Here is a 19,021-nt window from a genome sequence, read left to right on the forward strand (position 1 = left end):
GTGTTTAGGGTGTGGGGGTGGGTGGGTAGATGGAGGATTTTGGAGGGTGGGTGGTTTGGGGGTGGGTGGGTAGATGGAGGATTTGGGAGGGTGGGTGGTTTGGGGGTGGGGTGGGTGAGTCGATGGAGGATTTCGGAGGGTGGGTGTTTTGGGGGAGGGGGTGGGTGGGTAGATGGAGGATTTGGGAGGGTGGGTGTTTTGGGTGTGGGGGTGGGTGGGTAGATGGAGGATTTTGGAGGGTGGGTGGTTTGGGGGTGGGTGGGTAGATGGAGGATTTCGGAGGGTGGGTGGTTTGGGAGAGGGGGTGGGTGGGTAGATGGAGGATTTTGGAGGGTGGGTGGTTTGGGGGTGGGGTGGGTGGGTAGATGCAGGATTTGGGAGGGTGGGTGGTTTGGGGGAGGGGGTGGGTGGGTAGTTGGAGGATTTGGGAGGGTGGGTGCTTTGGGGGTGGGTGGGTAGATGGAGGATTTGGGAGGGTGGGTGGTTTGGGGGTGGGGGTGGGTGGGTAGATGGATGATTTGGGAGGGTGGGTGGTTTGTGGGTGGGTATATGGAGGATTTGGGAAGGTGGGTGGTTTGGGGTGGGTGGGTATATGGAGGATTTTGGAGGGTGGGTGGTTTGGGGGTGGGGGTGGGTGGGTAGATGGGAATTTGCGAGGGTGGGTGTTTTGGGGGTGGGGTGGGTGGGTAGATGGAGGATTTTGGAGGGTGGGTGGTTTGGGGGAGGGGGTGGGTGGGTATATGGAGGATTTGGGAGGATGGGTGGTTTGGGGGTGAGGTGGGTGGCTATGTGGAGGATTTGGGAGGGTGGGTGTTTTGGGGGTGGGGGTGGGTGTGTAGATGGAGGATTTGGGAGGGTGGGTGTTTTGGGTATGGGGGTGGGTGGGTAGATGGAGGATTTTGGAGGGTGGGTGGTTTGGGAGAGGGGTGGGTGGGTAGAGGGAGGATTTTGGAGGGTGGGTGGTTTGGGGGTGTGGTGGGTGGGTAGATGCAGGATTTGGGAGGGTGGGTGGTTTGGGGGTGGGTGGGTAAATGGAGAATTTGGGAGGGTGGGTGGTTTGGGGAGGGGGTGGGTGGGTAGATGGAGGATTTTGGAGGGTGGGTGGTTTGGGGGAGGATGTGGGTATATGGAGGATTTTGGAGGGTGGGTGGTTTGGGGGTGGGGTGGGTGGGTAGATGGAGGATTTGGGAGGGTGGGTGTTTTGGGGGTGGGGGTGTGTGGGTTGATGGAGGATTTGGGAGGGTGGGTGTTTTGGGGGTGGGGGTGGGTGGGTAGATGGAGGATTTTGGAGGGTGGGTGGTTTGGGGGTGGGGGTGGGTGGGTAGATGGAGGATTTGGGAGGGTGGGTGTTTTGGGGGTGGGGGTGGGTGGGTAGATGGAGGATTTGGGAGGGTGGGTGTTTTGGGGGTGGGGGTGGGTGGGTTGATGGAGGATTTTGGAGGGTGGGTGGTTTGGGGGTGGGGTGGGTGGGTAGATGGAGGATTTGGGAGGGTGGGTGTTTTGGGGGAGGGGGTGGGTGGGTAGATGGAGGATTTGGGAGGGTGGGTGGTTTGGGGGTGGGGGTGGGTGGGTAGATGGAGGATTTGGGAGGGTGGGTGTTTTGGGGGGGGGGGTGGGTGGGTAGATGTAGGATTTGGGAGGGTGGGTGTTTCGGGGGTGGGGGTGGGTGGGTTGATGGAGGATTTTGGAGGGTGGGTGTTTTGGGGGTGGGGGTGGGTGGGTAGATGGAGGATTTGGGAGGGTGGGTGGTTTGGGGGTGGGGGTGGGTGGTTGATGGAGGATTTTGGAGGGTGGGTGGTTTGGGGGTGGGTGTGGGTGGGTAGATGGAGGATTTGGGAGGGTGGGTGTTTTGGGGGAGGGGGTGGGTGGGTAGATGGAGGATTTGGGAGGGTGGGTGTTTTGGGGGTGGGGGTGGGTGGGTAGATGGAGGATTTGGGAGGGTGGGTGTTTTGGGGGTGGGGGTGGGTGGGTAGATGGAGGATTTTGGAGGGTGGGTGGTTTGGGGGTGGGTGGGTAGATGGAGGATTTGGGAGGGTGGGTGGTTTGGGGGTGGGGTGGGTGAGTAGATGGAGGATTTCGGAGGGTGGGTGTTTTGGGGGAGGGGGTGGGTGGGTAGATGGAGGATTTGGGAGGGTGGGTGTTTTGGGTGTGGGGGTGGGTGGGTAGATGGAGGATTTTGGAGGGTGGGTGGTTTGGGGGTGGGTGGGTAGATGGAGGATTTCGGAGGGTGGGTGGTTTGGGAGAGCGGGTGGGTGGGTAGATGGAGGATTTTGGAGGGTGGGTGGTTTGGGGGTGGGGTTGGTGGGTAGATGCAGGATTTGGGAGGGTGGGGGTTTGGGGGAGGGGGTGGGTGGGTAGTTGGAGGATTTGGGAGGGTGGGTGGTTTGGGGGTGGGTGGGTAGATGGAGGATTTGGGAGGGTGGGTGGTTTGGGGGTGGGGGTGGGTGGGTAGATGGATGATTTGGGAGGGTGGGTGGTTTGTGGGTGGGTATATGGAGGATTTGGAAGGTGGGTGGTTTGGGGGTGGGTGGGTATATGGAGGATTTTGGAGGGTGGGTGGTTTGGGGGTGGGGGTGGGTAGATGGGAATTTGCGAGGGTGGGTGTTTTGGGGGTGGGGGTGGGTGGGTAGATGGAGGATTTTGGAGGTGTGGGTGGTTTGGGGGAGGGGGTGGGTGGGTATATGGAGGATTTGGGAGGATGGGTGGTTTGGGGGTGGGGTGGGTGGGTATGTGGAGGATTTGGGAGGGTGGGTGTTTTGGGGTGGGGGTGGGTGTGTAGATGGAGGATTTGGGAGGGTGGGTGTTTTGGGTGTGGGGGTGGGTGGGTAGATGGAGGATTTTGGAGGGTGGGTGGTTTGGGAGAGGGGGTGGGTGGGTAGAGGGAGGATTTTGGAGGGTGGGTGGTTTGGGGGTGTGGTGGGTGGGTAGATGCAGGATTTGGGAGGGTGGGTGGTTTGGGGGTGGGTGGGTAAATGGAGCATTTGGGAGGGTGGGTGGTTTGGGGGGGGTGGGTGGGTAGATGGAGGATTTTGGAGGGTGGGTGGTTTGGGGGAGGATGTGGGTATATGGAGGATTTTGGAGGGTGGGTGGTTTGGGGGTGGGGTGGGTGGGTAGATGGAGGATTTGGGAGGGTGGGTGTTTTGGGGGTGGGGGTGTGTGGGTTGATGGAGGATTTGGGAGGGTGGGTGTTTTGGGGGTGGGGGTGGGTGGGTAGATGGAGGATTTTGGAGGGTGGGTGGTTTGGGGGTGGGGGTGGGTGGGTAGATGGAGGATTTGGGAGGGTGGGTGTTTTGGGGGTGGGGGTGGGTGGGTAGATGGAGGATTTGGGAGGGTGGGTGTTTTGGGGGTGGGGGTGGGTGGGTTGATGGAGGATTTTGGAGGGTGGGTGGTTTGGGGGTGGGGTGGGTGGGTAGATGGAGGATTTGGGAGGGTGGGTGTTTTGGGGGAGGGGGTGGGTGGGTAGATGGAGGATTTGGGAGGGTGGGTGGTTTGGGGGTGGGGGTGGGTGGGTAGATGGAGGATTTGGGAGGGTGGGTGTTTTGGGGGTGGGGGTGGGTGGGTAGATGTAGGATTTGGGAGGGTGGGTGTTTCGGGGGTGGGGGTGGGTGGGTTGATGGAGGATTTTGGAGGGTGGGTGTTTTGGGGGTGGGGGTGGGTGGGTAGATGGAGGATTTGGGAGGGTGGGTGTTTTGGGGGTGGGAGTGGGTGGGTAGATGGAGGATTTTGGAGGGTGGGTGGTTTGGGGGTGGGTGGGTAGATGGAGGATTTGGGAGGGTGGGTGGTTTGGGGGTGGGGTGTGTGGGTATGTGGAGGATTTGGGAGGGTAGGTGTTTTGGGGGTGGGTGTGGGTGGGTAGATGGAGGATTTTGGAGGGTGGGTGGTTTGGGGGTGGGGGTGGGTGGGTAGATGGAGGATTTGGGAGGGTGGGTGTTTTGGGGGTGGGGGTGGTTGGGTTGATGGAGGATTTTGGAGGGTGGGTGGTTTGGGGGTGGGTGTGGGTGGGTAGATGGAGGATTTGGGAGGGTGGGTGTTTTGGGGGTGGGTGGGTAGATGGAGGATTTGGGAGGGTGGGTGTTTTGGGGGTGGGGGTGGGTGGGTAGATGGAGGATTTGGGAGGGTGGGTGTTTTGGGGGTGGGGGTGGGTGGGTTGATGGAGGATTTTGGAGGGTGGGTGGTCTGGGGGTGGGGTGGGTGGGTAGATGGAGGATTTGGGAGGGTGGGTGGTTTGGGGGTGGGTGGGTAGATGGAGGATTTGGGAGGGTGGGTGTTTTGGAGGTGGGGGTGGGTGGGTAGATGGAGGATTTGGGAGGGTGGGTGTTTTGGGGGTGGGGGTGGGTGGGTTGATGGAGGATTTTGGAGGGTGGGTGGTTTGGGCGAGGTTGTTGGGAGGAGAAGGGCTGAGACAGAGGTTGGTGGACATAGGGGCACTATAATTTTTTCACTTAAAAAACAGTTTTACTGACTTTTGGGAACTCAAATTATTAAAGAAAAGAAAACAACATAATAGGAGATTCAGAAATGATTATGGGACAAAACATTTTCTTAGTAAAAGCAAAATACCGCGGATGTTGGAAATCTGAAATAAAAACAGAAAATGCTGGAAATACTCAGCAGGTCTGACAGTTTCTGTGGGGAGATCCCTGAAAAATCACCCAGACTCCAAACATGAACTGTTTCTCTCTCCACAGATGTTGTCAGAGCTGCTGAGTTTTTGCAGCATTTTCTGTTTTTATTTCCCATTCTCTTGGAGCTGCGGCTCTGCCCCTGATATTCGCCTTATTTTGGTGTGAAATATTCCGTAGTTGCGATGCTGCAATTGTTTCTGGGGTTAGTGTGTCCTGTGCCTTTAACTGGAGCAGGACACTGTCTCTTTAAAAGTGATGAGTGTTGTTTTGTAGGAAGCGGGTCCCTTGGCGACGCTTCAAAGCTGCGGCTTGAACACGAATTTCCGCGCATTGTCCGAGTCGTGATGAGGAAAAGGAAACGTGTGATCCGGGGCTGAGCGCAATATAAAAAAAGCCAGCAGCAGTTTCGGGGCCTTTGCGGAGCTGCCGATCAGGAAGACAGAGAGTCAGCGTCTCCGCTCCGTCCCGAGCAAATGTCAGCGACAATCGAGAGGAAATCGCTGGAAAATGCCGAGTGAGTTAAACCCGTGTCTTGTTTCCATTGAGCTTCCAAACCGCGCTAAAGGGGAGAGATTGCGCTCGGGGGGTCCAACCCACCAAGGCTGGGACAATTTCCCCAAACATGGGTCTCCCCCAGTTAAAGGAGACAACATTGATACTGACATTTCCAATCATCTCTATAGTCTTCATTTCTTCAAGACAACATGATGGCCGAACATGAAAAAAACCCAGATCGAAACCACTTGAGGTTTTGAGATGGTAACATTTTGTGCAATGCATTTATTATCATTGAATTGCCTGATAAACTTTGCATTGACTCGCGATAGGCAATTCTTTTATTATAAAGTCATGGAACACATGCACAATTTCGGTTTTGATTTATTAGGCATGTTACTTTTTAGGATTTCTTTTTGATCTGAGCAACTTTCAGTCCTTTTCTATACAGCGCGGCGTTGTGAGACTATCTGCTTTCGGTCAGTGTATCACAAACCCGGGTTCAAAGCCAGTGAAGGTCGAGCGGAATTGATGCGTTAGACCCCACTAGCCCATAACTGCATCTGATCTGCTGCTTATCTGATAAACATTTTTGTTATCAATGGACTCATGACCTAAATGTTAATATTTTAGAGCCACTGCATCTCTGGGGAATTCTCGTGACCTCTTCATATTTCAAGCTGAACTTCCCCTTCAGACACAGCTGCAACTGGGTTAAACCTAGAGCCATTTTTTTTTTAGCTGAAACTATGTCTATTTTGCGGGATGGCCATGATTAGGCAAATTGCTGAAGTACATTGGAAAAAGTGAGCACTAAAGCACTTTAGAAGCAGCAGTTCCTGACATTGTCAATACATTAAAACAGTATATCAATGCATGAAGATCACATTTGATTACAGATATAAAATAAATAATGTATTGTTAAACTGCTTTCCAACCAGCATCAATTAAACGATAAAAGCAACAAACTGCGGATGCTGGAAATCCAAAACAAAAACAAAAATACCTGGAAAAACTCAGCAGGTCTGGCAGCATCTGCGGAGAGGAACACAGTTAACGTTTCGAGTCCGTATGACTCTTGAACAGAACTAAGTAAAAATAGAAGAGAGGTGAAATATAAACTGGTTTAAAGGGGGTGGGACAAGTAGAGCTGGATAGAGGGCCAGTGATAGGTGGAGATAACCAAAAGATGTCACAGACAAAAGGACAAAGAGGTGTTGAAGGTGATGATATTATCTACAGAAATATGCTAATTAAGGGTAGAAAGCAGGACGAGCAAGGTACAGATAGCCCTAGTGGGGGTGGGATGGGGTGAAGGAATTGAAAAAGGTTAAAAGGTAGAGATAAAACAATGGATGGAAATACATTTAAAAATAATGGAAATAGGTGGGAAAAGAAAAATCTATATAAATTATTGGGAAAAAAAGGGGGGGAATCGGAAAGGGGGTGGGGATGGAGGAGAGAGTTCATGATCTAAAATTGTTGAACTCAATGTTAAGTCCGGAAGGCTGTAAAGTCCCTAGTCGGAAGATGAGGTGCTGTTCCTCCAGTTTGCATTGAGCTTCACTGGAACATTGCAGCAGGCCAAGGATGGACATGTGGGCATGAGAGCAGGGTGGAGTGTTGAAATGGCAAGCGACAGGGAGGTCTGGGTAATGCTTGCGGACAGACCGAAGGTGTTCTGCAAAGCGGTCACCCAGTCTGCGTTTGGTCTCCCCAATGTAGAGGAAACCGCATAGGGAGCAACAAATGCAGTAGACTAAATTGAGGGAAGTGCAAGTGAAATGCTGCTTCACTTGAAAGGAGTGTTTGGGCCCTTGGACGGTGAGGAGAGGGGAAGTAAAGGGGCAGGTGTTGCACCTTCTGCAGTTGCATGGGAAGGTGTCATAGGTGGGGTTTGAGGAATAGGGGGTGATGGAGGGTGTCCCGGAGGGAACGATCCCTGCTGAATGCCGACAGAGGGGTGAAGGGAAGATGTGTTTGGTGGTGGCATCATGCTGGAGTTGGCGGAAATGGCGGAGGATGATCCTTTGAATGCGGAGGCTGGTGGGGTGATAAGTGAGGACCAGCGGGACCCTATCATGTTTCAGGGAGTGAGAGGAAGGTGTGAGGGCGGATGAGCGGGAGATGGGCCGGACTCGTTTGAGGGCCCTGTCAACCACCGTGGGTGGAAAACCTCGGTTAAGGAAGAAGGAAGACATGTCAGAGGAACTGTTTTTGAAAGTGGCATCATCAGAACAGATGCGACGGAGGTGAAGGAACTGAGAGAATGGGATGGAGTCCTTACAGGAAGCGGGGTGTGAGGAGCTGTAGTCCAAGTAGCTGTGGGAGTCGGTAGGCTTGTAATGGATATTGGTGGACAGTCTATCACCAGAAATTGAGACAGAGAGGTCAAGGAAGGGAAGGGAAGTGTCAGAGATGGACCATGTGAAAATGATGGAGGGGTGGAGATTGGAAGCAAAATTAATAAATTTTTCCAGGTCCAGACGAGAGCATGAAGCAGCACCGAAGTAATCATCGATGTACCGGAGAAAGAGTTGTGGGAGGGGGCCAGAGTAGGACTGGAACAAGGAATGTTCCACATACCCCATAAAGAGACAGGCATTGCTGGGGCCCATGCAATTAAATGACCTCGGCTTTGTTTGCTTAATAATTAGGCTCCGTAGCCTTAAACACTCCTATTCATTTTACTGTTAACAATCTCTCTGGAGATCAAGTATTATATCGAAACTTTCAAGGCACATCCATCAATTCAGGTGTGTAATAAAGTCTGGTTCATTGCTATTATTCTTGCCTTGGAATCCAAAATTTGTTGGTACAAGCCTCACTACAGAACTTGAGCACAAAATCTAGGCTTGCACTTCAGTATCACAGAATCACAGAACTGTTACAGTGCAGAAGGAGGCCATTTGGCCCATCATGTCTGTACCAGCTCTTCCAATGAGCAATTCAGTTAGTGCCATTCCCTCACCTTTTCCCTGTAACCTTTCACACACTTCCTTTTCAGGTAACAGTCTAATTACCTTTTGAATACTTCAGTTGATCCTGCCTCCATCACACTCTCAGGTAGAGCATTCCAGATGCTAACCACCAACTGTAGGAAAAAGTTTTTTCTCATCACTTTTGTTTTTTTTGACAGTTACTTTAAACCTGTGCCTTCCGTTCTTGATCCTTTCATGAGTGGGGATGGTTTCTCCTTATCTATTCTGTCCAGACCCCTCAGGATCTTGAATACCTCTATCAAATCTCCACACAGCCTTCTCTTCACCAAGGAAAACAGTCCTAACTTCTCCAATCTATCTTCACAACTGGAACTCGTCATCCCTGGAACCAGCCTTGTGAATCTTTTCTGCACTCTCTCCAATGCATTCACATCCTTCCTAAAGTGAGGCACCCAGAACTAGATGCAATACTCCAGCTAAGGCTGAACTAGTGTCTTCTACAAGTTTAACATAACCTCCTTGCTCTTGTACTCTTTGCCCCTATTAATAAAGCCCAGGATACTATATGCTTTATTAACTGCTCTCTCCACCTGTCCTGCCACCTTCAATGATCTACGCACATATGCACCCAACTCCCTCAGCTCCTGCACACCCCTAAGAATTGTACCCCACATTTTATATTGTCTCTCCACGTTCTTCCTACCAAAATAAATTACTTCACATTTCTCCGCATTGAACTCCATCTGCCACTTGTCTGTCCATTCCACCAACTTGTCTATGTCCTTCTGAACTTCTACACTACCCTCCTCAAAGTTCACAAAGCTTCCAAGTTTCATATCATCTGCAAATTTTGAAATTGTGCCCCTTACACCAAGGCCTTGGCCATTAATATATATCAGGAAAAGCAGGTACCCTAAAGCTGACCCATGGGCAACTCCACTACAAACCTTCTTCCAGCCCAAAAAACATCCACCAACTATTCTCTGATTTTGGTCACTCAGCCAATTTTGTATCCATGTTGCAATTGTCTCTTTTATTCCATGAACTTTAACTTTGCTCTCAAGCCTATTGTTGGCACTCTATCAAACGCCTTTTGGAAGTTCATGTACACCATATCATCAGAATTTCCCTCATCAACCCCCTCTGTTACCTCATCAAAAATCTACATCAAGTTAATTAAACACAATTTTCCCTTAAGGAATCCATACTGGCTTTCCTTTATTAATCCCCATTTGTCATGTGACTATTAATTTTATCCTGAATTGTTGTTTCTAGAAGTTTCCTCACCACAGAAGTTAAACTGACTGCCCTGTAATTGCTGAGTTTAGCTTTACACCCTTTTTGAACAGGGTGTAACATTTGCAATTCTCCAGTCCTCAGGGACCACCACGAGTTTGAGGAAGATTGAAAAATTATGGCCACTGCCCCTGTAATTTCCACTCTCAATTCCCTCAGTGTCCTTGGATGTATCTTACCCAGTCCTGATGCCTTATCAACTTTAAGTACAGATAACCTACCCAATACCTCCTCATCCATTTTAAATCCTTCTGGTGTCTGAATTACCTCTCTTTCACCATGGCCCAGCTAGCATCTTCTTCCTTCGTAAAGACATATGCAAAGTATTCATTTAATATCTCAGCCACATCTCTGCTTCTATGTGCTAGTCCCCTTTTTGGTCCCTTATTGGCCCTATTCCCCCTTTTACCACCCTTTTACTATTTATATGCCTATAGAAGACTTTGGGATTCTCTTTTGTGTTGTCTGCCAGTCTCTTTTCATTGTCCCTCTTATTTGCTTTTTCACTTCCATCTGAACCTTCTATATTCAGCCTGGTTCTTGGTTGTATTATCCACCTGACATCTGTCATAAGCACATGGTTTTCTTCTTTATCTTAATCTCTATCTGTTTTGTCATCCAGGGAGCTCTGGATTTGTTTGCCCTACCTTTCCCTTTTGAAGGAGTATACCTTGACTGTGCCCGAATTATCTCTTCTTTGAAGGTAGCCCATTGTTCAGCTACGATTTTTCCTTAAACCTTTGATTCTAGTTTATTTGGCTCAGGTCCGTTTTTACCCCATTGAAGTTGGCCTTCCCCCAGTTAATTCTTACCCTGGATTGTTCTTTGTCCTTTTCCATAGTTGGTCTAAACCTTATGATACAATGATCACTGTTTGCTAATTGTTCTCCCATGAACAATTCACCAAGGCTCCTTAGACAGCACCTTCCAAACCCATGACCACTACCATCTAGAAGGACAAGGACAGCAGATAGATGGGGACACCACCACCTGGAAGTTCCCCTCCAAGAAACTCACCATCCTGACTTGGAAATATATCGCCGTTCCTTCACTGTTGCTGGGTCAAAATCCTGGAACTTCCTTCCTAACAGCACTGTGGGTGTACCTACACCACATGGACTGCAGCAGTTCAAGGAGGCCACTCACCACCACCTTCTCAAGGGCAACTAGGGGTGGGCAATAAATGCTGGCCCAGCCAGCGAAGCCCACATCCCATGAATGAATAAAAGAAAAGTGACCCACCTGGTCCACCTCGTTGCAAGAACCAGGTCTAGCAGTGCCTCCTTTCGTTCTGGACTGGAGACATACTGTTGTAGAAAATTTTCCTGAATACACTCTAAGAACTCTTGCCCCTCTCTGCTCTTAACACTACTACTATCCCAGTCTACACTAGAACGCAGCTGCACCTTTCTTGCCTGACCTCCTGACTCAGGCCGTGTTCGAAAAGTGTAGTGGAGCGGGTTCCCGAGGCCTTCAGTTGAGTGCAGGAGAGTCAGGGGAAAGAAAGACACGCCCTCATTTTTAAGGCACTAGCTGCTATAAAACAGGTAGGTTTAAAGGTTCAGCCACTTTGAGAAGCCAGGGAGAAGGTAAAAAGGTAAAAACACTCAGCAGGTCTGGCAGCATCTGTGGATAGGAGCACAGTTAACGTTTCAAGTCCGAATGACCCTTCAACAGAACAGGTAAGTACGTAGGTTGGGGAGTGTGGGGTGGGGTCAGGTATCAGGTGGTCAGTGGGGGTGGGGGGGATGTTGTGTGGTCAGTGTGGGGGTGATCAGGTAGTCGGGGTGGTGGGGGTTAGTTGGAGGGTCGTATGGTCAGTGTTATGGGAGTATTGCATCATCAAAGGTGCTGCCTTTCAGATTAAACCAAAGTCCATTGGCCTGGTCAGCTGGATGTAAAAAAATTCTGTTCCATGATTTGCAGAAAAGTTGGGAGATTTCTGGCTAAAGTTGTCCCTTCAACTAATATTCCCAAAACAGATTATTTAGTTATTTATCTCACTGCTGTTTGTGGGGCTTTGCTACTGCACTTCTGTCCATAACAGCAGTGATTCATTAACCTAAGAACATAAGAAATAGGAGCAGTTTCAGCCCATTTTGCCTATTGAACCTGCTCCACCATTCAATAAGATCATAACTAATCTGATTGTGGCCTTATCGCCTGATTGTTAATGATGAGATAGCCTGAGGATGGGAAAGGTCCATGGAAATGCAAATATTTACACATGCATTTTGACGCATTACACTTAAAATATTGCTTTCTTTGAAAGCGTATTATCTCTGTGACATGAGGAAACCTGGCCACCGACAGAAACTATCTTCTAATTGGTTTTAGGAGCCATGTTTTGAAAATGTTTTTTAAATCATAGAATGGTTACAGCAAAGGAGGAGGCTGTTTGGCCTCGGAAAGAGCAATTTAGTTATCCCCACACCCCTGTCCTTTCCCCATAGCCCTGCTAGATTCTTCCCTTCAGGTGCCAATCAAATTCCCTTTTGAAAGCCAAGATTGAATCTGCATCCTTTCAGGGAGTGCATTCCTGATTAGAATCACTCGCTGTGTGGAAAAGATTTTCCTCTTGTTGCCTTTGCTTCTTTTAAAATAAGAAAATCAGTATGATTGATTTGAAAGTTTGCCAAAGACAATTGGATTCTAAATGACTCCAGAATTCACGCCATGTGGCTTTTAAGGGACTCTCTAAGTCACACTTGGCTGTATATTGGCAGCAGAATAAGGCATGGGGGGTGAAATTGTACATAAACAGGAGCGCAAAACAGACAGAATCATTTGTTGCCTGTTAAAGCACACATACAATATTAAGTTCTATTGAAGTCAATGGAATTGAATATTCGGCAGAGCAGAGCAGATTTGTCAGTGGACCAATGCAATACCACCTTCCTTGCATCCCATTCATATCCACTTTTACCCCCAATATGTGTTACATGGTTTAATGCTCCTCCTGTCCTTTGAAAATAGTCTATCCTGTCTCTTACCATCAGCAATGCTTTGAATGACCCCTTGACTATGTGTATTTTTATATATGTTACAATCCCAGCTGTTGTTAATAGTGGAGAAGTCAGATCCCAGAGTGAAACCTGGCTTGATAGATCCTAACTTTTTAAAAAATCATGGAGGAAAGTTACTGAACAAATTCACAGGAGTCTGCTGATAAACTTTTAATACAAAGAATAAAATATTTATGAAAACAAGAAAATTGAACTATATTACACCAGACAAGAAAGATTGGAAAGATCTCAATACAAACACAAGAATATGATTCAAATCACATTATTCCTTTTACCCCAGCAATATCCCCATAGACAAAAAACCCAGTGAAGATTTACTACCGCCTTGGCACCAAGACTACTTGCTTGGGCTAGCAGAGTTGGGGGAGGTGGTGGTGTTGTGCTATTGTCGCTGGATTAGTAATCCAGGGTAATGCTGGGGACCTGGGTTCACATCCACCATAGCAGATGGTGGAATTTGAATTCAATAAAAATCTGGAATTAAAATTCTAATGAGTCATACCCAACACAAAGGAAGATGGTTGTGGCTGTTGGAGGTCAATCATCTCAGTTCCAGGACATCACTGCAGGAGTTCCTCAGGGTAGTGTCCTCGGCCCAACCATCTTCAGCTGCTTCATCAATGATCTTCCTTCCATCATAAGGTCAGAAGTCGGGATATTCATTGATGATTGCACAATGTTCAACACTGTTCACGACTCCTCTGATGCTGAAGCAGTCCATGTCCAAATGCAGCAAGATCTGGACAATATCCAGGCTTGGGCTGACAAGTGACATGTAACATTCGCGCCACGCAAGTGTCAGGCAATGACCATGTCCAACAAGAGAGAATCTAACCATCGCCCCTTGATGTTCAGTGGCATTACCATCACTGAATCCCCCACTATCAACATCCTGGGGGATTGCCATTAGGCAGAAACTGAACTGGACTAGCCATATAAGTACTGCGGCTACAAGAGGAGGTCAGAGGCTAGGAATCATCTGAAGAGTAACTCACCGCCTGACTCCCCAAGGAGTGTGATGGAATACTCTCCACATGCCTGGATGAGTGCAGCTCCCACAACACTCAAGAAGCTTGACATCATCCAGGACAAAACAGCTGATTGTTTGGCACCACACCCATAAACATTCACTCCCTCCATCACCAATGCTCAGTAGCAGCAGTGTGTACCATCTACAAGTTGCGCTGCAGAAACTCATCATGGCTCCTTAGGCAGCACGTTCCAAACCCATAGCCACTATCACCTAGAAGGAGAAGGGCTGTAGATACACGGGGACACCACCACCTGGAAGTTCCCCTCCAAGTCACTCACCATCCTAACTTGGAAATATATCACTGTTCCTTCACTGTCGCTGGGTCAAAATCCTGAACTCCCTTCCTAACAGCACTGTGGATGTACCAACACCACATGGACTGCAGCAGTTCAAGAAGGCAGCTCACCACCACCTTCTCAAGGGCAATTAGGGATGGGCAACAAATGCTGGCCTAGCCAGCGACGCCCACATCCTGTAAATGAATAAAAAAAACTAAAAAGAAATGGTTTTCTTCTGGTGAATTTCTGAGCATTCACCTGATGCTTTTCACTGAACTGGTATCTCTCCTCAAGACACCCAAAACTGTACTCGCAATTGCTTCAACAGAAGAGCGAACACATGAGTTCCCTAAACTCAATCCCCCCTCTGCAGGAACCATGTAATATCCTGACAGACATAATCTGAACTTCTTTCTGTCTTCCTCTATGTCTCTGTGTGTCATTGGATCACTGTCGCTCGGCAAGGGACAGTTTTTCTACTTTGTTTTTTCCATAATTGCTAAACTTCTAACCCCTTTTAACCCATCTCTTCAACTTCGAGGGTTGTAAAACCTCATTAAAAATGTATGTATACAATCAAACCCATAAAACCTGATCATGGCCATCCAGACATCCCAGCACCAAGGCTCACAAAGAAAATCTAAACGAAACCAAAACCATGCTTCACCTTTCCGAACACGCAAATATATATAGATTCAACTTAAAGATTATACACTGTTCCTAACATAATTTTAAAATTGTATTGCGCAAGACGTACACTTTGGAAGATTTACTATAATTTTAAATGGAACTGCAAACAGATGTCAAAAGAAGCTGAACAGTTCCATTGAAAATGCCAGATAACACGAGCTTATTTTAAACTAATACTGTAATGAAACAGAAAAAGATAGTCTGCTCTGACTCATGAGAAACTATCATCTTTCGATGAGTACATCATGGATATTATTGTCAAAATATTGTACCACTTGTAAGAATCTAATTAGAAATAACAAATCAATCAATTTGAAAAATTCCATTCAGAAAAAAAGTAGAAAGCGAATAACTTGACATCCTCAGAGTGCTTCATAAGTGATGAGGTAATTTTGAATTAAAGTCACTGATATGATATAGGGAATCATGGCATCTGATTTGTAGACAGCAGGGCCTCACAAACAACGATGAGGTAAAGCACTACATAATCTGTAGGATGTTGGTTGAGCGTTAAATGTTAGTGAGGGCACCAGAAGAATCGCCTCCACCAGCCCCGACCCCTCAGTTATCACTGAATAGTGTCATGGGATAGGAACATTGAAACATAGGAACAGGAGGAGGCCATTTAGCCCCTTTGAAGCTGTTCTGCCCTTCAATGAGATCATGGCTGATCTGTGACCTAAATCCATGCTCCCACCTTTGCTCCATATTCCTTTAATACCTTTGGCTAACAAAAATATTTTTTACATTCACCCAAGAGGGCATGTGTCTCATTCAAAAGATGGCACCTCCAACAATGCTGCACTCCATCTGTACTGTGCTGTAGTATCAGACTCTGTGCTCAAGTCTCTGGAGTGAAGCTTGAACCCACAACCTTCTGACACTAGAGGCAAGGTTGCTGCCATCGAACCGAGGCTGATGCTTTTCTTTTCTTTATTCTTTCATCGGGATGTGGGAGTTGCTGGCAAAGCCTGCATATGTTGCCCATTCCTAATTTCCCTAAAACCGAGCATTTCAGAGGACAGTTAAGAGTCATTGTTGTGGGTCTGGAGTCACATGTGGACCAGACCAGGTAAGGACAGGGGATTTCCCTCCCTAAAGGACATGAGTGAACCAGGTGGGTCTTTACAACAATCAATGATAGTTTCTTGGTCAACATTACTCAGTCTAGCTTTATATCTCAGATTTATGAATTCAAATCAAATTCCACCAGCTGCCATGGTGGCATTTGAACCATTAGCCTGGGTATCTGGATTACTAGCCCAGTAACATCACCAGTACTCCACCACCTCCCCCTTAATGAGCTTAAATGTAGTGGGTCATTTTTCTCAATTAAATCGGCTTATGAAAATTGGCAGGCATTTTGCAAGTGCCGTGTGATTGTAAAGTATGCAGCACTCCAGTTTTACAGACTTTCTGATTTTAGCAAAAGCTTGGCTAGGCTGGTGAGAAATGTACTGATTTCACATAGGCAGCTAGTCCTTGGTCTAAATTTCATCCCTCTTTGACATGTAGAGTGCAATGGTATTTTCAGATATTTGCAACATATTTTTGGACAGTATTCAACTTTTATAAGCTAGGAAATTAATGTTAACTGTAGGGAGTGGTCCTGGCTAACTGAATTCAGGGTGGGTACCACACCTAATTTCCCTTTTGTTTGCAAAACCATGAAAAATGTGTACAAAAAACACCCTGTATAACTGTAAAACTGCAATGTACATATGAGCAAACAAACATACGAATTAGGAGCAGGTTAGGCCACTTGGCCCCTCAAGCCTGCTCCACCATTCAATAAGATCATGCCTCAACTCCACATCCCTGCACACCCCCGATAACCTTTCACCCCCTTGTTAATCATGAATCTATCTAGCTCTGCCTTGAAAATATTCAAAGATCCTGCCTCCACTGCCTTTTGAAGAAGAGAGTTCCAAAGACTCACAACCCTCTGAGAAAAAAAAATTCTCCTCATCTCTGTCTTAAATGAGCGACCACTTATTTTTAAAGTGACCCCTAGTTCTAGATTCTCCCACAAGAGGAAACATCCTCTCCACATCCACCCTGTCAAGACCCCTCAGGATCTTAACATTTTCAATCAAGTCGCCTCTTACTCTTCTAAATTCCAGTGGATACAAGCCTAGCCTGTCCAGCCTTTCCTCATAAGACAATCCACCCGTTTCAGGTATTAGTCTAGTAAACCTTCTCTGAACTGCTTCCAATGTGTTTACATCTTTCTTTAAACAAGGAGACCAGTACTGTACACAATACTCCAGATGTGGTCTCACCAATGCCTTGTACAACTGAAGCATAACCTCCCTAGTTTTGTATTCAATTCCCCTCATAATAAATGCTAATATTCTATTAGCTTTCCTAATTACCTGCTGTACCTGCATACTAACCTTCTGTGATTCATGCACTAGGACACCCAGATCCCTCTGAATCTCAGAGCTCTGCAATCTCTCATCATTTAGATAATAAGCTTCTTTTTATTCTTCCTACCAAAATGAACAATTTCACATTTGTCCACATTATACCCCATTTGCCAGATCTTTGCCCACTCACTTAACCTATCTGTGTCATATTGTAGCCTCCTTACATCCTCTTCACAATTTACTTTCCTACCTATCTTTGTGTTGTCAGCAAATTTAGCCACCATCCCTTTGGTCTCTTCATCCAAGTTGTTTATATAAATTGTAAAAAGTTGAGCGCCGGCACTGATCCCTGTGGCACACCACTCGTCACATCCTGCCAACCAGAAGAAGACCCACTTATGCCAACTCTCTGCTTCTTGTTAGATAACCAATCTCCTATCCATGCCAATATGTTACCCCCTACACCATGAGCTTTTATTTTCTGCAATCATCTTTGATGAGGCACTTTATCAAATGCCTTCTGGAAATCTAAGTACAGTACATCCACCAGTTCCCCTTTATCCACAGCACATGTGACTCCTTCAAAGAACTCCAATAAATTAGTTAAACATGATTTCCCTTTACAAAACCATGTTGACTCTATCTGATTGCGCTGAATTTTGCTAAGTGCCCTGCTATCATATCTTTAATAATAGCTTCTAACATTTTACCTATGACATATGCTAGGCTAACTGGCCTATAATTTCCTGCTTTCTATCTCCCTCCCTTTTTGAATAAAGGAGTTATATTTGCTATTTTCCAATCTAATGGAACCTTCCCCAAATCTATGGAATTTTGGAAAATTAAAACTAGTTGGGTGAATGTAGGAGAAAATCCTCATATTTTGGACTCTTGGAACACAGAATGCTTTGGCACAGGAAATGATTCAAGCAGAGACCATTGCACTTTTCAAGGGAAAGCAGATAAAAATTTGAAACAGAGAAACGGGGCTGTGGGAAGAGCGTGAGGCAGAGGGATTACCTTTGGATTGTTCTAGCAAATAACCAATACAGACATCATAGAATTGCCATAGAATCACAGAATTGTTATGACGCAGCAGGAGGTCATTTGGCTCATCATGTCTGTGCTGGCTCTATGAATGAGCAACTCACCTACCTTCTCTCCATAACCCTGCACATTCTTCCTTTTCAGGTCGCAGTTTAATTCCCTTTTGAATGCTTTAATTGAATCTGCCTTCACCACACTCTCGGGCAGTGCCTTCCAGACCCTAACCAATTGCTGCATAAAAAAGTTTCTCTTCATATCACTTTTGCTTTTTTTACTAATTACTTTAAATCTGTGTCCTCACATTCTTGATCCTTGCATGAGTGGGAACAGTTTCTCCCCATCTACTCTGTCCAGACTCCTCATGGTTTTGAAAACTTCGATCAAATCTCCACTCAGCCTTCTCCTCTCCAAGGAAAACAGTCCTAACTTCTCCAATCTTTCCTCATAACTGGAGCTCCTCATCCCTGGAACCATTTTCGTGAATCTTTTCGGCACCCTCCCTTGTGCCTTCACATCGTTCCTAAAGTGCGGTGCCCATAACTGGACTCAACACTCTAGCTGAGGCTGGAATAGGGTCCTATACAAATTTAACATAACGTTCTTGCTCTTGTACACTATGCTTCTATTAATAAAGTCCAGGATACTATATGCTTTATTAACTGCTATCTCAACCTGTCCGGCCACCTTCAATGTCTTATGTACATATATACCCAGGTCCCTCAGTTCCTGCATCCCCTATAGCATTGTACCCTTTATTTTCAATTGTCTCTCCATGTTCTTCCTACCAAAATGCATCATTTCATATTTCTCCGCATTGAATTTCATCTGCCACTTGTCCACCCATTCCACTAACTTGTCAACATCCCTTTGAAGTCCTATACTATCCTCCTCACAGTTCACAATGCCAAGTTTTGTATCGTCTGCAAAGTTTGAAGTTGTGCCCTGTACACCAAGGTCTAGGTCATGAACATATATCAGGAAAAGCAAGGATTCCAACACTGACTCCTGGGCAACTCCACTACAAACCTTCCTCCAGCATAAAAAACATCAATTCTCCACGACTCTATGTTTCCTGTCACTCAGCCAATTCTGTATCCATGTTGCTACTGTCCCTTTTATTTCATGAGCTATAACTTTGCTCACAAGTCTGCTGTACGGCACCATATCAAATGCCTTTTGGAAGTCTATGTACACCACTTCAACAGCATTGCCCTCATCCA

The 19,021-nt window shown here is 47.0% G+C and overlaps 1 protein-coding gene across 1 annotated transcript in view; it reads left to right on the forward strand.

Annotated features, from left to right (window-relative positions):
- Window positions 1-4,857: 4,857 nt before the first annotated feature.
- lmo2 (LIM domain only 2 (rhombotin-like 1)) overlaps window positions 4,858-19,021 on the forward strand; it is a 78,750-nt gene continuing 64,586 nt past the window's right edge. The window contains exon 1 of the mRNA XM_078549585.1: window positions 4,858-5,139. Within this exon, the coding sequence (XP_078405711.1) occupies window positions 5,099-5,139 (41 nt within the window). The 5' untranslated portion in view covers window positions 4,858-5,098. The remainder of the gene's footprint in view (window positions 5,140-19,021) is intronic.

The sequence above is a fragment of the Cetorhinus maximus genome, chromosome 9, assembly GCF_964194155.1.
Source record: "Cetorhinus maximus chromosome 9, sCetMax3.hap1.1, whole genome shotgun sequence".
Taxonomy (NCBI): Eukaryota; Metazoa; Chordata; class Chondrichthyes; order Lamniformes; family Cetorhinidae; genus Cetorhinus; species Cetorhinus maximus.